Raw genomic sequence first — 16,265 nt, forward strand, 5'->3', positions numbered from 1 at the left:
GCTAATAAGTCAGGAAGAGACATTCATCTCTGTCACTGGCCACGATGGCCCCACAACACCGCCTGGATGAACTCCGCCACCCGGCCAGGCCCGGCCCAACCCACGAGGCTGCCCAGTGACGTCTTCCAGCCAAAGTCAACCACATCACAGCAGCACCTATAGTTAGTCGTCGCCACCCAATCCCCATGAACTTGTGCCCCCTATAGTGTGTAGGGTCTTATGACGGTTTTTGTAAATATATACGCCTGTCTTTGCTATTGTCAGACAGAGCGCTCTCGGAGTTTGCAGAGTCCTTTGCATGCCCTATCCTGATTGATAAACTCCCATTTACTCTCACCCGCACTCTGTCTTGGCCTTATTCCCATCTTGGGAGAGTCCTTCATTGTCTCTCATTGCGGGGAGGATCGTGCTGTTTGGGGACGCTTGCCTTCACCCCCCAAAAAAAAGGCAGTTAAAACATGTTTCTAAATGTTCATGTCTATTGATAGTGAATTTTTAATGCTAATATGGAAATAAGAAAGCACTTTGGGTTGCGAAATAAATCCGATACTGAACTGGACAGAAGAAATGTTCGAATGACTGCATTTCAGGTATTGATAATGTGTTTCAAAGAAAGAAAAAACCTTTCTCCCCTTCCATTTCCTAGGTATGCCACTTGCCACGCCTACTTCCTTCGAGTCACTTGCATCATTGGAGCAGCAGTTGTGATGTCATTTCGTTGCCTAGTTACCATTCAATCTGTTTGAAGTGAGTGAGAAGAGAATCTAAAGAAATGGGTATCGCTCAACCTAACTGGGTGACAGACTCCATTTGCTCATCTTTATTCTGGCACCAGGTGAAAGCTGACACGATTGTTCAGGTTAGTGTAACACTTCCAAATATGTATGTCAATCTGATGGGCTGGCATATTCTAGAGCCCATGTTATAGGGAGGTGGGGGCAGGCGAGGGGAGATGCCCCAGGTTCTGACGAGGGGTCAACCAAGAGAAGAGCAAGCACCTTTTTAAGAATTCCCATTGGATGTGGTCGGGTGGAGGTTGGAAAGCTGGAAAAGGTTGCTAGGCACTGTAGCCCCGATGACTGTCAATGGCCATGCTTTTTTTTTTATAGATGGTTGCGCTCTTTAAAAACATTGCACGTTTCTTTAAAGAGACATCAAATTGGGGTTCAGCTTGAGATAAAAAATGTGCTGACATTATTTATAACGGGAAGCAGTTTTTAATACCTAGCTAATAACGCCTGGGGAGAGGCGCTAGCCAATTAGAACGTTGGGAATGCAGGCGAATTCCTGTATTGATCACATGTGTTCCATACTGCCGCCAAACCCGCGACCCCCATGTTTTGAGCAACATAGCAGTCGACCATTTACCCTCAAAAACAAAACACACAAAAGCACTATGAGTGCCGCACCCTCTCCCCCCGACTCCCTCCCCTGACAGGCGTACATAGCAATGACGCCCTCGTTTGGGAACAGACGAGGTCGATACCATCTGGGTGCCCTGGCTGGCACCCCCACCTTGCTCGGGACCATTGCATTTCTCTGCTCCAAATGGCTCCTGAAAGCGGGAGCATCCAGAACATGGGGCATCCAGCAGATGGGCTTCACCATAGGAGAACACTATATCATTTCCCCTAAGCATGGCACCTCAACAAGCCCCATACAATCACTCAGATACTGAATAATTGTGCTGGATCCGAGAAAGAAGAAAGGCAGGGGGGAGACCTTCAAGCCACCCTGATTTGTTTGTTCTCGTTGTGCTCCTTTTATTTACTCCCTTTAAACTTAAAATCTTCTTCAACACCCTTTGTCCTCTCAGCAAATGCTGTCTTTTTTCTTAGGTTTAAACTGTTTGCTTGTATGATGCCACTTTTGCTCAGACACATTTCCCCTTCTTGAATACATTGGCAAACTATTGACGATACATCAAAGGTTCTGGACTCTCACCACATGTTCCACACAATAATTTAAAGAATTGGTGGCATTAGGTTGACTCTCATCTTGTACTTACATTGACTCTCTCATACTTTGTCCACCACTTTCTTTATATTCTGAGTTCCTTCTCCATCCAACTCCATTCACAGAACTGGTACCGGGAGCCCTGGCTCTCATCAGGATGAACACAGTTACTTCAGTTACTGAGAGAGGCATCCACCTACTATCCACCACTGCTTCACTCAAGGCTTGACTCCTCTCCAAGTTACTGGAGAGGACAGTTGAACACCTTTTATACAATGTTTGGCCCTCTCCCATTGGCACAGAGCTGATAAAAAAGCAGTCCGAGAATGCTTGATGCGACAGGTCCTCAGGAATTGTTGCAGGTCAGCCGTGTAAAATTTCACCCCATTGTCAATGACAATTTGCCTGGGTAGATAAAGTCTAGTAAGCATCTTGATGACTTTGCACATGGTAAATGTTCACATGCTTTTGCACTTGTTCACCAAAATAGATAAGTTGCACTGCTGGCCAACGTCTCAAAGTATGGCCACTTGGTCCATGCATGTTCTGGCACTACCACTGACACAGATTTGGACGTCCTCTTTTACCTGATTGTTCATATGTGGCCACCAATAGTGTTCCTGAGCTCTTCTTTTATTGGGACTCCGGCCTACATATCTCTCATGGGTTAAGTCAACAATTTCACTTCTCAACAATATTGGTGCTACAAAGCGACTCTCCCTTAAAGTTTCCCACTTGATATAAACCAGTTCTAGCAAACAATTGCTTCTTTCAGGGTAATAGGCTGATCTAAGACAGACACCTGGTCCTAAGTGAGCCTCGGGAGGCGAATTTGCGTAAACGTAGCATCGCGCTCCGAGTGCATGTGAGTGTCGTGTCTGTACAGGTGGCCATAAAACGTGGCAAAAATATTGTCAATTGCTGTCTGAGACCGCCACGGAGGGCTGCATTCGTCGTGCAGCAGCGTCGTCAAAGCTATAGGCTGTTCACGTTTGCACAACCATGCCAACAGTCTTCTAGCTTTGTCACCCACAGCATGTTCCTGTGCCACTCGTGCCTTATAACTGAATTTTGATATCCTCTTCCAAGCTTGTACGCAGTGCAGCCACAGGCCTGCAAGGTCCTTTTCCTGTGGCCATGATCCTAACTCCTGGGCCTTCAGCGTACTTATCCTTTCCTCCATGGCCTTTAAAATCTGCCCTCAACCTCCTACGAATGCCCCCCGCACTTTCAATGACCTCTCCTCGAACCATTACTTTCATAGTTTTCCACATTAAGCCCCAGCTGTCCACACTGCCGATGTTAGTCTGCAAAAATTGTTCTAGGATCACCCACTGGGAGTCCCTAAAAAGGACCATCTTGCAGAGGTTTCGCAGGCACACGCCATGTCGGAACATGGGACCTGGGTCCACTGTTCTCTCATGTTATCACCAATGGGGCTTGATCGGACATTGTGCATCCCATGTATTCTGCGGTTGTAAATTCCGCCATGTGCTCAGCCCCTACAAGCAAGTAATCTATCCTAGTGGGCAGTTTATGCAGGGATGAGTAAAAGGAATAACCCTGAGCGCCTGGGTGTAGTTTTCTCCAGACATCTACCAGAACAAGCTCTGCCAAAATCACATTAAGAGCTCCAGTAGCAGTGGATGGCCATTCCCTGGGGGGGAGGGGGGATCTATCCAATGATATGTCACGAACACAATTAAAGTCACTGCCCCACAGAGGCAAAACGTCACGCCTCAATGCTATCTGACTACTCAGTGCACGTATATGGGCCCGGATCATGTGATTGGGAAAATAAGAGTTGACAATACATACTTCCCTACGGCCAAGATAGCTGCATAAGATTGTCAGGGGTTTTGACCCATGTTCGAGTTATTATGCTGCAAAATTTGGGGCTGTGGGCTCAGAAAATCCAAGATGGCCGAAAAAGCCCACATTGCACCAGAATCCAGGAAAACCACGCAGTTTTTGCGCACACAAAAATGGTCCCCTGACCGGCCACCCACCAGTGCGAGCGGGGTGGGCCAGAAGCGCCATGAGTGTAACGTGGTGCCAAAGGAAAAACAGCAGTGCCGGTTAGCTCAAAAAGCGCTTTGAAATCACCTTGGTTTCTCTGAAATGCAAGCTAAAAATGCCTATTTTAAACATTGCAAGATATTCAAAAATCTCAGCGGTGTAGCGGAGCTGTGTGGCTGAGGTGTGTGGCAGTTCCAGGCAGAGCAGAGCTGTCCACGTCGTTGTGCTACAGGAAGTAGCATTTCTTACGCACCATACCGCGGAGCGGTGTAGCGGAGCTGTGTGGCTGAGGTGTGTGGCAGTCTGCCGCAGTCCGCTGCAAACGCGTAGTAAACGCACTCCAATGGAACCGGAGGTGCGTCCAACAAACGCCGACACGGAGGGGAGGAGAAGGCAAAAAACTATGACGGCATCCATCGCACCCATTGAGCCAGGCGGTGCAACACGTAGGAGAAGTAAGTCAGCCTCCCTACTGAAAGGACTGGGGGGGGGGTGCATTCCATCAGGGGCTACCTTTCCCCCAGTGCTAATCAGACCCTGCTTGGCGCCAAAACTGCGACATTACAATCGCAGGGGGAGAGGGGAGAGAAGGACATATGCATCCCACTCATCCCATCTGAGTCACTGGATTCGGTAAATACTGCAAATTTAATTCTACCAGCCCTACGCGATCAGACTCACCTCCCGGTAACTTGCCAGTCCAATGACCTGCAGCCCTCAAGTGCGCGGGACCGGGGAATGGGAGGGCAACAGGCAATAGGGCAAAGGCATTCAGAACTATCACAGGGACTGGGACAGGGACAGGAGCCTGGGGTTGAACGAACTGACATTTTTTTACACACAGACTCAAACCTAAAAGATGTCCCGTGCCCCAGAGTGGGAGGGGTAATGTCAACCAACTCAGCAACCTTATCAGACAAGATATTGGGTTCAACTAACACTATGCGTATCCAAGCAATGTTCCACGAGGACGAACAAAGAACTAATAACAACCTCAAGCTGGGGGATAATGCCAGTGTTACCATCTGTGACTCCACCGAGATAGAAATCGAACAAAAAGGACTGCCAAATGCTCATAACATAGAGAAGATTTCGGAATCAGACAAAGAGGACGTTGAGAGTAATATCTCAACGGACGAGGAGTCGGAGGGCTCCAATAAAGAAACTGACGCGGAACAGGAAAAATTACTAGGAGGAACGGCGAAAACTAAAGAGAGACCTAAAGTGAACACCACTTCTAACCCAGGGCTCCAAAATCAAAAAAAAAGGGGAGACGAGGAACCAGCTAAACTGACCCAACAGGGGCAACGGACACCAAGGAAAGAGCTCAAAAAACCAGGACGACGGCCACGAGGACGCTATAATCCACCTTCGTCCCATCTACTAAAAGTTTTTCTTACTCAGCAACCTAAAAGAAAACCGAGTATAGAGACCGAGATCTCGGATGCAGAAATGCTTGAAATCGCGGCTGATTCTCAGCCCGCACAAAAACAAAGAAGAACGGAACTAGATATAGGGCCGACAGACAAGAACGGGCTTGTGGAACAATCTCAACCTCACAGGGCTCCGTCAGTAAGAAAAGCACCCGGTCCGGACCTTGATAACCTAACTGAAACAATCACCCCGAAGAATCAAGCAAGGACTACCAGTGTCCTAAACATAATTAGTTTGGACAGTATACGATCTATAAGTCCTCCGAGGAAAAGACCCGCGAGCACTGAAGAGACAACAATCCAAGAAGAAGGACAGGATGAGGAGGTCAGGGAAGTGAAATCTCCAAATAAGTCAATGGATGTAACACTGTTAGATCCCCAAAATAAAGAAGATAGATGGGCCTGGACTAAGCCCCACTTAACAAAGATCCAAGAAAAGGACCATCCAAACGTCAAACAAGCGCGGCAGGGTTTTGATAGCAAAACCTATGAGAATGAGAGGGCGACTTTTAGAAAAGGGGGAACTCCAGATAGACCGCTGGGGGCGATTGGATTAAGTCCCGCACTGGAACTCCGAACATCGCCAAAAAGATCGGAAAAATTGCTTACCCCCCCAAAAAAGAGACGCCTTAGTGAAATTGCAGCCTCACTACAAAAGGACTCGCCCAATAAGAAGCCGGATATGATTGCTACTATGTCAGCCATGACCGTAGTTCTAGCACCTTTCTGCAAACTATACGAAGCAATCAAGGAAAATGTACAAAACAATACGGCAATCTTATCGAATGTGATGGACAAACTTACCCTCATAGAGACTCGCCTCTTGCCAATAAATCAAAAAATACCTAATCTGGATAACACCTTTGACTCTAAACGGAACACGAGACCACCATTAAGCGAGCCCACATGTACACTGTTCACAAAAAAGGGATCAAACCCAGGGATTTCACAGGAAGTTGAGAACCAAAAAATACATTGGGAAAAAAAAATTGAAGCCCTGGAAAGAAAGATCGAAAAGCTTGAAATGCTAAATAAACACCTTGAGACTCCACTATCGAATACTGCTACCGTGTGGGGTGAAAGGGGAGATCTTCATAAAAACCACGAACCCATCATGTTGCTCTTAAATCCAAAACACCAGAAACAAGGGCCCAATGGGGCTAAGCCAACAAAACCGCAGTTACCCGAAAAAGAGCGGAGAAATATGAAATCTAATTCACAAAAGCAAACTCCGACTTCGATGGAAATGACCACCGAATTGCCGATACAGAGCCCCACGAAACTACAACAAGAGATCAAAAGCCGAGAATCCACAATAGGCTCCCCAAGATCACCGAAAACAATGGAAGAGTTCCTACAATGTGCAGAGGTAATGAACATCTCCACCTATTCTGAGGATGGTTCAAATATAATATCGGATTCACCTATAAAAGAGGTCCAAATAAAGAAACTAACAAGCAAGGCTGATACCACTTCCCGCAATGTGAAAGCGTCGGATGGGGGTCCCAACAAAAGGGAGACCAGAGCATCCTCCGAGAACCTGGACCAAAGAGCAAATGAACCAATGACATATAGTCAGGCGCTCAGATTAAGAACCAGCCCACGGACATCGAGAAAGAGAAAAGAGGAGACGCAGAGAACTCCAAATCGACAAACCGATTGTGAAGAAATTAATGTCCGGGAAAACACTTCAACAAAACCAAATAAGATAATTCGAGTCTTTAAACTGGAACAAATTCGACCAGAGAGATACTCACTCATCTTAAATAGATCGACAATACTACAAATCATAAAGAAAGTTAAAACGTTGAAAAGAATTACTCCGGATGATCTGTTATTAGTGGAACCCTATCACAGGGAAAAAAAAGCAAAAGCTTTCATTCACCTAAAAGCAGAGATCGTTGCTTATATCAACGAATCAGCATATCAAGATCTGCACCAAATGGGGTTTCACTTGTGGGAAATAAAAAGTAGCTCATACAGCCGAGACATCGAGGAGGACAAGAGACAAACACGAAACAGCCAGTATCCCCTCAGATCCCGATTTGAAAATCGAAATTGGGCCCAGAAAACTCCCCGCTCGCAAAACTTTCGAGCATATCTTGACCATCGAAGATTCCTAGATAGAGATCGAAGAGACCAATCGCCAATCAAAAAAAGAACAAGGACTCACCTAACAGGTTATAAGAACATAAAAGAAAAAACGGGACACTCCGGACAACCACAAAAAAGGTTAAAAGAACAAGAAACTCCCACCCCTCCGCGAATTAACCACAACAAGAAAGCCTCGGGGGAGGACACACACACCCTTCAATCCTCCACAGAAAAAGGAGAGCCAGAATCGCAAAGAATGGGACCATGGAACTGGATCTCATCAAGATGGACAAAAAAACAAGTAAAATAGCAATCATCGAAGGTGGGGGTCCGTGCAAACAACTCCAAAGATACAACACTCGACCACCCCACAGCGACCTCTTTTTCTCTTGCCTCTTGGAACACGAGAGGCCATATGCATTTGACAATGGCAGGAGACGTCAATCTAAATCAATTCGACATACTATGTTTACAAGAAACGTGGCTCTCAATACAACCAAGTCTGGATGGGTACTCGGTCGCAATCTCTCCGGCAGTAAAAGGCCTACTCGGCCGACCGTCATCAGGATTGTTAACTGCCATAAAATCTAGCTCGGGTCTAACAGAACCCAAAATCTGGAAACAATCTTACGAAACACTGGTAACGCTGACTTCCCACACCCAGAGAAAGGCTAAGATGGAAAATGTTTTCCAAAAGACTGTAGCAATACTCAACTGCTACTGGAATCCACAAAGAATGTCCATCAAAACTTTCTGCGACAATATGACTATGGTGATCGATCATCTATATGCAGAATTTGAAAAAATTGAAATCATAATCTGTGGCGACTTTAATGCTAAATGCATTCAAGTAACGAAGGATCGAGCTTGCTCTAAATCGCAGCGACAGTGGGAAGACGCCGCCTCTAAAAGAGGAAAGGCATGGAATAAGGTCATGACATCGCGACACATTCAAAACGTGGCGACGCTTTTTCCCTCCCAAAATAATATTCCAACATGGGAACGCATGAGCTCCAAAGCAACATTAGACCACATTTTTGTGTCGTCTGGCCTTATCCAAGATTTAAAAAGCTTCCAAGTCCAGAAAACCGTGAATAGTGACCACAACTTATTGAGATCTGATTGGGTCATTCCCCATATTAAACCTAAAACATACGACTGGGAGACAGAAGTAAACAGACAACAAACGCGACTCAGACTGACTGAACGCGATATTGACAAAATTAAAAGTTCTTGGGAGCTAAACCACAACAAAATCGGCAATAAAGACACTGAGGAAAGACCTAATTACTTGCCGCTATTACTTCCCTTTCACAAGAAAAGCTCAAACGGAACAAAGAAGATAACAAATAACATGCACACCTATAATAAAGAGCTGGTACAAAAAAGACAGATTGTCCGCAGATTACTAAAATGTGCGAAGAAAACAAACAATACAGAAGACTGGACTAGTTGGCAACTGGAAGCAAAAAAGTATAAAACCTGGCTTAAACAGAACAGGGCCACTCGCTATCAAAATGACGCCGAACAGATGATGTCCGCACTACAATCAAAAAAATCTAGTCAACTCTGGTCATTGATAAAAGACAACAACTGTGCCAAGAGTTCGACTTTTACAAATGCAGTCCCAGAGGAAACCTGGATTCAATACTATACGACCCAATTCAAAAGCCCCCCAGATAACTCGAATGGGGTTACACCATTCCCAGACACTGTTTGGGTCGACCTATCAAATCCGGAAGACATCGAAACGGCCATTAGAAAACTAAAAACCTCCAGAGCCCCAGGTCCCGATGGTCTGACCAATGTAGACTTAAAGATCTCCCCCCCTAAATGGGCCGCGGTAATCAGCGACATCTTTGACATCTGTGGCCGAACGAAGAAGATCCCAGAATCCTGGCAAAGAACCGTCATTGTTCCAATTTATAAAAAAGGACCAAGGCAGGACCCGGCTAGCTACAGACCTATAGCGTTGCTAGATATCCTGAGCAAATTATATGCCACTCGCCTTTTGGCCCACTTTCGGACCTGGGAGAAAAACAGCGAGGCCAATGACCACTTCCAAACGGGCTTTCAGAAACATGGTTCCACGACCATCAACCTTTTCACTTTCAACATCTTGAAAGCCAAAGTGAAAGAAGGAGCACCCAAAGTCTACCTGGCTTTCGTGGACCTCTCGAAAGCCTTTGACAAGATCGACAGATCCAGGCTATGGGCAAAGCTGCAAAGCTGGAAATGCCCGATGAAAATATTGGAGCCCATTATGGCACTTAACACGGATATAAAGATGAGAGTAAGACTCAATCAACAGGGTGATCTGTCAGAAGAAATACCTGTGAAAAGAGGAGTGAAGCAGGGCTGCCCGTTCGCGCCAGCGCTTTTTATCGCCTTTTTAGGCGACTATCAGCACTCTGAAACAAAGATCCGAGCGTTCCCTCCAAAATTTGGGAAAGTCAAGATCCCTCGTCTACTGTACGCGGACGATATTACTATCATCGATCAAACCAAAGTGGGTCTCCAACGCAAACTATCTAACCTACAAAACTACATGGAGGACAATTTGTTAGAAATAAATAAATCCAAAACAAAAATCTTGGTATTGGAGAAACTGAAGGCAAAGGGAACTTCTAAGCCCAATATTTACCTGGACAATGAACACATCGAAGTGGTCACCAACTTTAAATACTTGGGGACACAACTGGACACTTCCAAAACAGACCTTAGTCTTCAAACTCAACTGTGGGCAAAAGTAAAATGCCTAACGGCTCAAATAAGGGCGATCGACCGTAAGTTCGGAAAGTTCTCCCTGCTACCAGCCATCCTGTTCTATAAAACGAAAGTAGTTCCATCCCTGACGTATGGAGCAGAAGCTTTGTTATATCTTCCTCCGCAAATCTGGAACAAATTGGAAGGATATGTGTGGAAAACGTTGCTGGGTCTCCCCAAGTCTACTGCAATAGCTGCCATCAGAAGGGAGCTAGGACCGGTTTCTTTAACATCCTTGGTAAACCAAAGTGCGATGCGCTTATATAGAAAAATCATCTCTGCGGACACTCTACCGATTTTGAACATTATTCACGCAGAAACTTCAACCGGCAACTGTTTCGCACTAAAAAACTGGGTCAACAGGAGACTAGAAGATCTTGAAATGATCAAATGTTCCCCGACGGAGCTAAAGGAAAACCCAGATCGTATCAAAACTAAAATGGAAGACATGGATTGGATTACCACAATAGAGCAGGCAACTAACAACAAACTATTGAGTCATCTACCACCCTCTTTTAACAAGCTGAAAAAACCCCTAAATTACTGTGCAAAATTTCCGGAAAAAAAACTGAGAAACGTGATTATGAGAGCCCGCTTTAACCTGCTACCAACCAGAGAGATATTGGCGCTCAGAAATCAGGGTTCTGTAACACTCTGTCGTCTCTGTAAAAACCCAAATACAACTGAAACACTAAAACATCTGATAATGGATTGCATCGCCATTAATGACATAAGAAATGTCTATTTACTCCCTTTGTCTGAGAGACTATGGTTTTTGCAGAAAAACGACATATGGAATAGACTAATTTCCGGGGAGAGTACCAAATGGTCTCAGGCACTGTCTAAACTGATCGATTTAGTCTTTACAAAAATCATGCAGACTAATGCCAATGAGTTCGTGGAAACCACCTCCTCATTGGCCTCAACAATGGCGGAATGACAAAAAGGAAGCCGTCTCTCTTACCTTTTCTTCTTTTCTTCTCTCTTCTCTCCTTCTGCTGATCCCTGAAGAGTTTCGCCCTGGTCGGATCTGCTACTGTTTTCGTTGACAAAACTCAGTTTTAACTGTGTAAAGTTCAATAAAAAAAAAAAAAGAAAAAAAAAAAATCTCACTGAACACCAGCAAACATTTGGCAGAATGTAGTGTTGTGTGCATACAAAATCTGGAAAGATGAAGAGCCCAAAACAATGTTTATAACAAAACTGGCTGTGCTGTGGATGTCAGCAGCTGAAGTGAAATTGGACTGAAAGCCACTAAAATCGAAATGTTTAAAATAAATGAGTGACCTACTTTGAGTGTCACATAGGTTGCAACTGTTTAAATGTCATAGTTTTGAACTTCGAATCAGCGTTCTAGCTGCATGTGTAGACATTGTAAGTTTGATTTGAATGAAGACAAATTGGGAACAAAAGTGACATTTGGCTGAAGCCTGGCTTAAAGAGAGTGAATTCTGCCCGGCAACTACCCACAACAGGAGTTGAAACTTGCTCAGCCACTGCATTCCCAGGCCTGGCTGCCTTCTGCTGTTGCCACCAAAATGAGGTTACACCTCTCTAATTGAATCAGGGGAGGAGCACCTGGGAGCAGGGAAACAGAACAATGAGCCTTCCTTGGCTCAGGCAAATGTTAAATTAGGGGGGGTCGTAAATGGCTTCCTCTTGAGAGAAACTGGGAGGGGCAGTGCCTCTGTGAGCAACTTGAGTTGGAGGAAGTGGATAAACCAGAAATTCCACCATGTGCTTTGGGAAACCACACCCCTCTGGGCCAGAGCATGATTTAAAAAAAATGGATAATTCATAGTACGGACTTGTCAAAATTATATAATTAATATCATTATTCTTGTGATTTTTCTGTGCACATTTTAAGAGGTGTTAGGACTCTGTGGTATGTTCTGGGGGGTAGTAGCGTAAAATAAGGTATTACTCCGAATGTCTGTATGTTAAAGAATCTGACACTTTATCATCTGATGCCCATATTCCTTGTGCATGTTTGTGTAAATTCTGGAAAAGTTTAGAGGTTGTGTTCTTGATGAAAAGGGCAGAATTCTGTCATAAGTGGACACGACATCTTACAAAGACAGGGATCGGATGGTTTGGTGCTACAGAAAATATGTTAACTGGACATATAAGATTAGAACAATGGTACATAGATAAATGTGTATTTGGATCAAATATAGATTTGTGTGCAATTTGACAAGGGGAGGGATTTCAGCCAGCCATAAAAATAGCATCACTCTGACTTATCCTGACTCACAACTCAGTCCCCCAATCAAGGGAGAGATGAAAACTTGGCCAATGATAAGTTGTGAGGGGCAGGCTTAGTTATGCCCACACACACACCCACTGGCAGAACACATAAAAAGAGACTGCTTGGACAGGCAAGACATTCATTTTCCATTTTCTTGCGGAGCATTTTGCCGGACCACACATCTAGAAGGAACATCCATAACTTAGACTCCAGATAGACTACAGAACTTAAAGCAAAGGCCTAACCCACAAGCTGAGAACTCTTCTCAGCAGGCCTTCAGAATCCAGCAATCCAACCAAACTATTCTACAGCAGGGCGAGCTGTTGGATTCTTTGCCAAGAACTTTTGCCAGAACCGGTAGCAGACCCAGAAAGCAGTGCTGTATCCAGAATCCACTTGATCCAGACCAGCAGAACCACAGACCAGACCGCTGTGAAGTGCAGAGCAGAGCTGACCCAGAGAGCTGTGACTTCAGAACCACCCACCCGGAGTCCAGTCCAAACCTGCTGACCAGACCGTGGCGGCCTATTTCAAATTCACAGTGTGAGTACTCAGTCAGAACTGTGCAAAACCAATCTCTTAGTTTAAAATAATCTAATTCAAACTATTTTAACCTTTTTAGAACTGCATCATAAGAAATCATGTGTCCATCCTGTTGATTCAACACCTTCCACAGCGCATCTGTCATTCTCAAACTTTAATTTCATTTCTGAAAATCTATCTCCACAAAATCGTCCATATCTTTGGAACCGTGTGGGCTAGGAACGAGATTTAACTTTCATTTTAAAGCTAAGATTCTAAGCTTTCCAACAAGCTTACCGACTCTCTATTCATTATAGTTTTTCCGTGATCGCGCTTGACGCATTCAGAAAAATTGCAGCAAATTGACAGTTTGCTTCATTTCAACCACGTGTAAAAATATCTGTTTTTTGCTTCCATTACTAAATCCTGTTTTCAACCTGATAACCATCCATGAATCATTGGTAGGGCTGACCTGAACTGATTTAAAGTAAGTATCTCTCACTCACCCTGATCCTCTAGAGGGAATTAAAAGCATTTTCAGCATATTTTTCACTTCATTGCCACCACATTTAAAAGGATCTTGCCTGCTTTAAAATCATACCTGTTTTCCTCTAAGATCGCTGGGGGGGAACTGGAAATTTGTATTGCATTTTGTATTCCTGAGAATTGTGTGCTCTCCTTCCATCTCCTTATCTTGCATAGGGGGGGGAGGGAATTGTCAAAGAAAAAGTGATCATATTATCTTTTGTTGAAATCATATCAAGTTTATTTCTGTGCTGCATTTTTCCCTCATTGCTTTTCCTTGAAACCATAAAAGTATTTTCAGCTACCTTATCCTTCCTATACTAACTCCTCATTGATTGTAAAGAAGTGTGCGACGTGTCCATATTCTAGACGACAAAAAATGGCTTCACAGTCTGTCAAGACTTGAATGTCATGCAGAATATAAGACCTCCATCCCTAAGTACGGAACAGAAAGGTAAAGTGTGGGAACTGTTCCTTCACTATGTAATTAACATATGGAACTTATGGAGCATCTTAAAGTGGGCCGAGGAAGATGACAATGCTGTTTCTTTCTTTCCTTCTCTCTTTCTTTCTTCTTTCTTTTTCAAACTTCTAATAAGCTTAAGATTTGTAATGATTGAAAAACCAAATGCTTAATAAATTTAAAAAAATAAAAAAAAATACAGGTAATGCTTAATCAGGAAGGAATCTAGATTTCTTTTTTACTTGGACTGGTTTGAGGCAGGGGTGCATGTTTCTGATGTGGCTGTCTCTGTAGAAGGTGCTGCATTTGTACCTCCTAAATTGGGCTCACTCAGAATAGTCTGGCTCACTTATGCCAATGATTCCTTTTTAATGGATTGCACACCAATTTACCTGCAATGGTTGATCTCCTCCTTTTCTGATTATGCTAAAGCCAATTCCTGAACAATGAATACAGGTAAAAGTAAGGTTCTCCAGTTCACCAATCATAAAAAGAAGTCAAAATGCAGATGAATGCTGAATCAGGAACTCTTGGAAGCTCTGTATAATCTCATTTATCTGGTCTTTCCAATAAAATGTAATCCTCATAAATAATATATTAAAGAATAAGGCATTTGCATTGAGGCCTACATGCTGCGTATTAAAATTTGGTATTTTAAGTTCTTGCTGATTCCCCTTCTGAAGTATTATGAGAGTAAGTAGGTCTCCTACCTTATTTTCTTGAGCGCTCGTGGGGGTGCCCTGATAGAGGTCCTCAGGAGCCGGAAGTCTGCAGCATTTGCGCAATAGGATCTGAGTCATGGCACCATCTATCAACAGAAACATCAAATAGAAGACTCAGTAGTCATAGAGAATGGACAAAGCGAGACATTTTATTCCAGAGTTTGTAATCTGAATAAACGGACAGCACCTCACTAGCCCGCCACCCAATCTAACCCAACCCTGCTCCAACTCGCCTTCCCCTTATATCCCCATGTTGCCTGGCCCCTTTGATTATATTGATTTGATTATTGACATCACAATTATCCTTATTGTTTATCACATTAGTCTGTCCTCAGTTTCCATCTGGATCCCTCTCATCATGTAGTCTTCCTCTTCTGGGTCAGTTGCTCTGGTCAGACGATATCCGGCCTCCACCTCCTCAGACGATGAGCACTACTCGGCCACCACTCGGGAGTCCTCAACGTTCACATTGGGAATTAGTGAGTGAGAGAGAATTGTATGTGTCTGGCATGTGCAAAACCTATCTGTCTTTGGCACTAACTCAAACAAAATAAAGAACTAATATTTGAACACAAAATGTGAGAAGCTTTAAACCAAGAACAAACCAAAACGATAGTAGCACTTGAATGAACAGTCTAGTCTAGTCTTCTGTTTCCGCTTACGATAAAAACGAAAGAAGGACTTGCCATGTTGTCCAGCCCTCCCTGGAGTAACCACAAGCGGTGTCCAGTCAACTGGTCGACTGCAATTTGGTCGACTGCAATTTGGTCGACACCATTTGGTCGAATGCCAAATGGTCGAATTTTTTTTATTTTTATATATATATGTGTTTTGTGGGTTTTCGTGTGGGGAAAAAAAAGAAAAAAGAAAAAAAAGGGGGTTGGGGGGGGACCCCCCCAAAAAAAAACAAAAAATGGGTAAAAAAAAAAATTCGACCATTTGGCATTCGACCAAATGGTGTCGACCAAATTGTCTGTCGACCAAATGTTTTCGACCATTTGACTGGTAACCACCACAAGCGTAGGAGTGGTCTGCAATAGGAAACAGAAGAGGCTGTTTAGACTCTAGCCGGCAGGCAAAAGTATACCTATCCGGTCCGCCGTGGATGGCCCATTCGGAGAGCTAGAGAAGCAGAGGTCTAGGCATGTGTTGCAGCTGGACCGCTCAGTCAAGTGAAGACATGCATCCTGAGAGGATCCAAATGCTGTGTAGGCGCTGCAGCACAGCGAAGAGTGGGAGAAGCCACAAGAAACCTGAAATAGAAATCAGAAGAGCCAGAGACCCACCAGAGCACACTGGCAGTGACCCTAAAAGTACAGGGTTTGCCAGGACTGTTGGTGGGGGCACAGCAGAGTTGTGGAAGACTCTTAACCCACAGAGCAGGGGTGAGAAGGAAGCCCCTGGGGAGAAGAAAACATGAAGAACACCAAAAACAGAATGAGAAGAGGTTGGGTCTGGGACCCACACCCACAAAAGCAGATCCTTACAAGTCATCTTCTTTGTGGCAGTAACTGGCA

The 16,265-nt window shown here is 44.3% G+C and overlaps 1 protein-coding gene across 4 annotated transcripts in view; it reads left to right on the top strand.

Annotated features, from left to right (window-relative positions):
• Positions 1 to 731: 731 nt before the first annotated feature.
• LOC138489085 (ropporin-1-like) overlaps positions 732 to 16,265 on the top strand; it is a 547,380-nt gene continuing 531,846 nt past the window's right edge. For 2 of the 4 annotated variants that reach the window (XR_011274750.1, XM_069616668.1), the window contains exon 1: positions 732 to 859. Coding sequence is in view for 1 of the 4 variants with exons in the window: in XM_069616668.1 (XP_069472769.1) it covers positions 773 to 859 (87 nt within the window). In the remaining 3 variants the exon portion in view is untranslated. The remainder of the gene's footprint in view (positions 860 to 16,265) is intronic. The other 2 variants (XM_069616669.1, XR_011274751.1) reach the window with 2 other exon arrangements.

The sequence above is a fragment of the Ambystoma mexicanum genome, chromosome 9, assembly GCF_040938575.1.
Source record: "Ambystoma mexicanum isolate Mex_15411 chromosome 9, UKY_AmexF1_1, whole genome shotgun sequence".
Lineage (NCBI taxonomy): Eukaryota > Metazoa > Chordata > Amphibia > Caudata > Ambystomatidae > Ambystoma > Ambystoma mexicanum.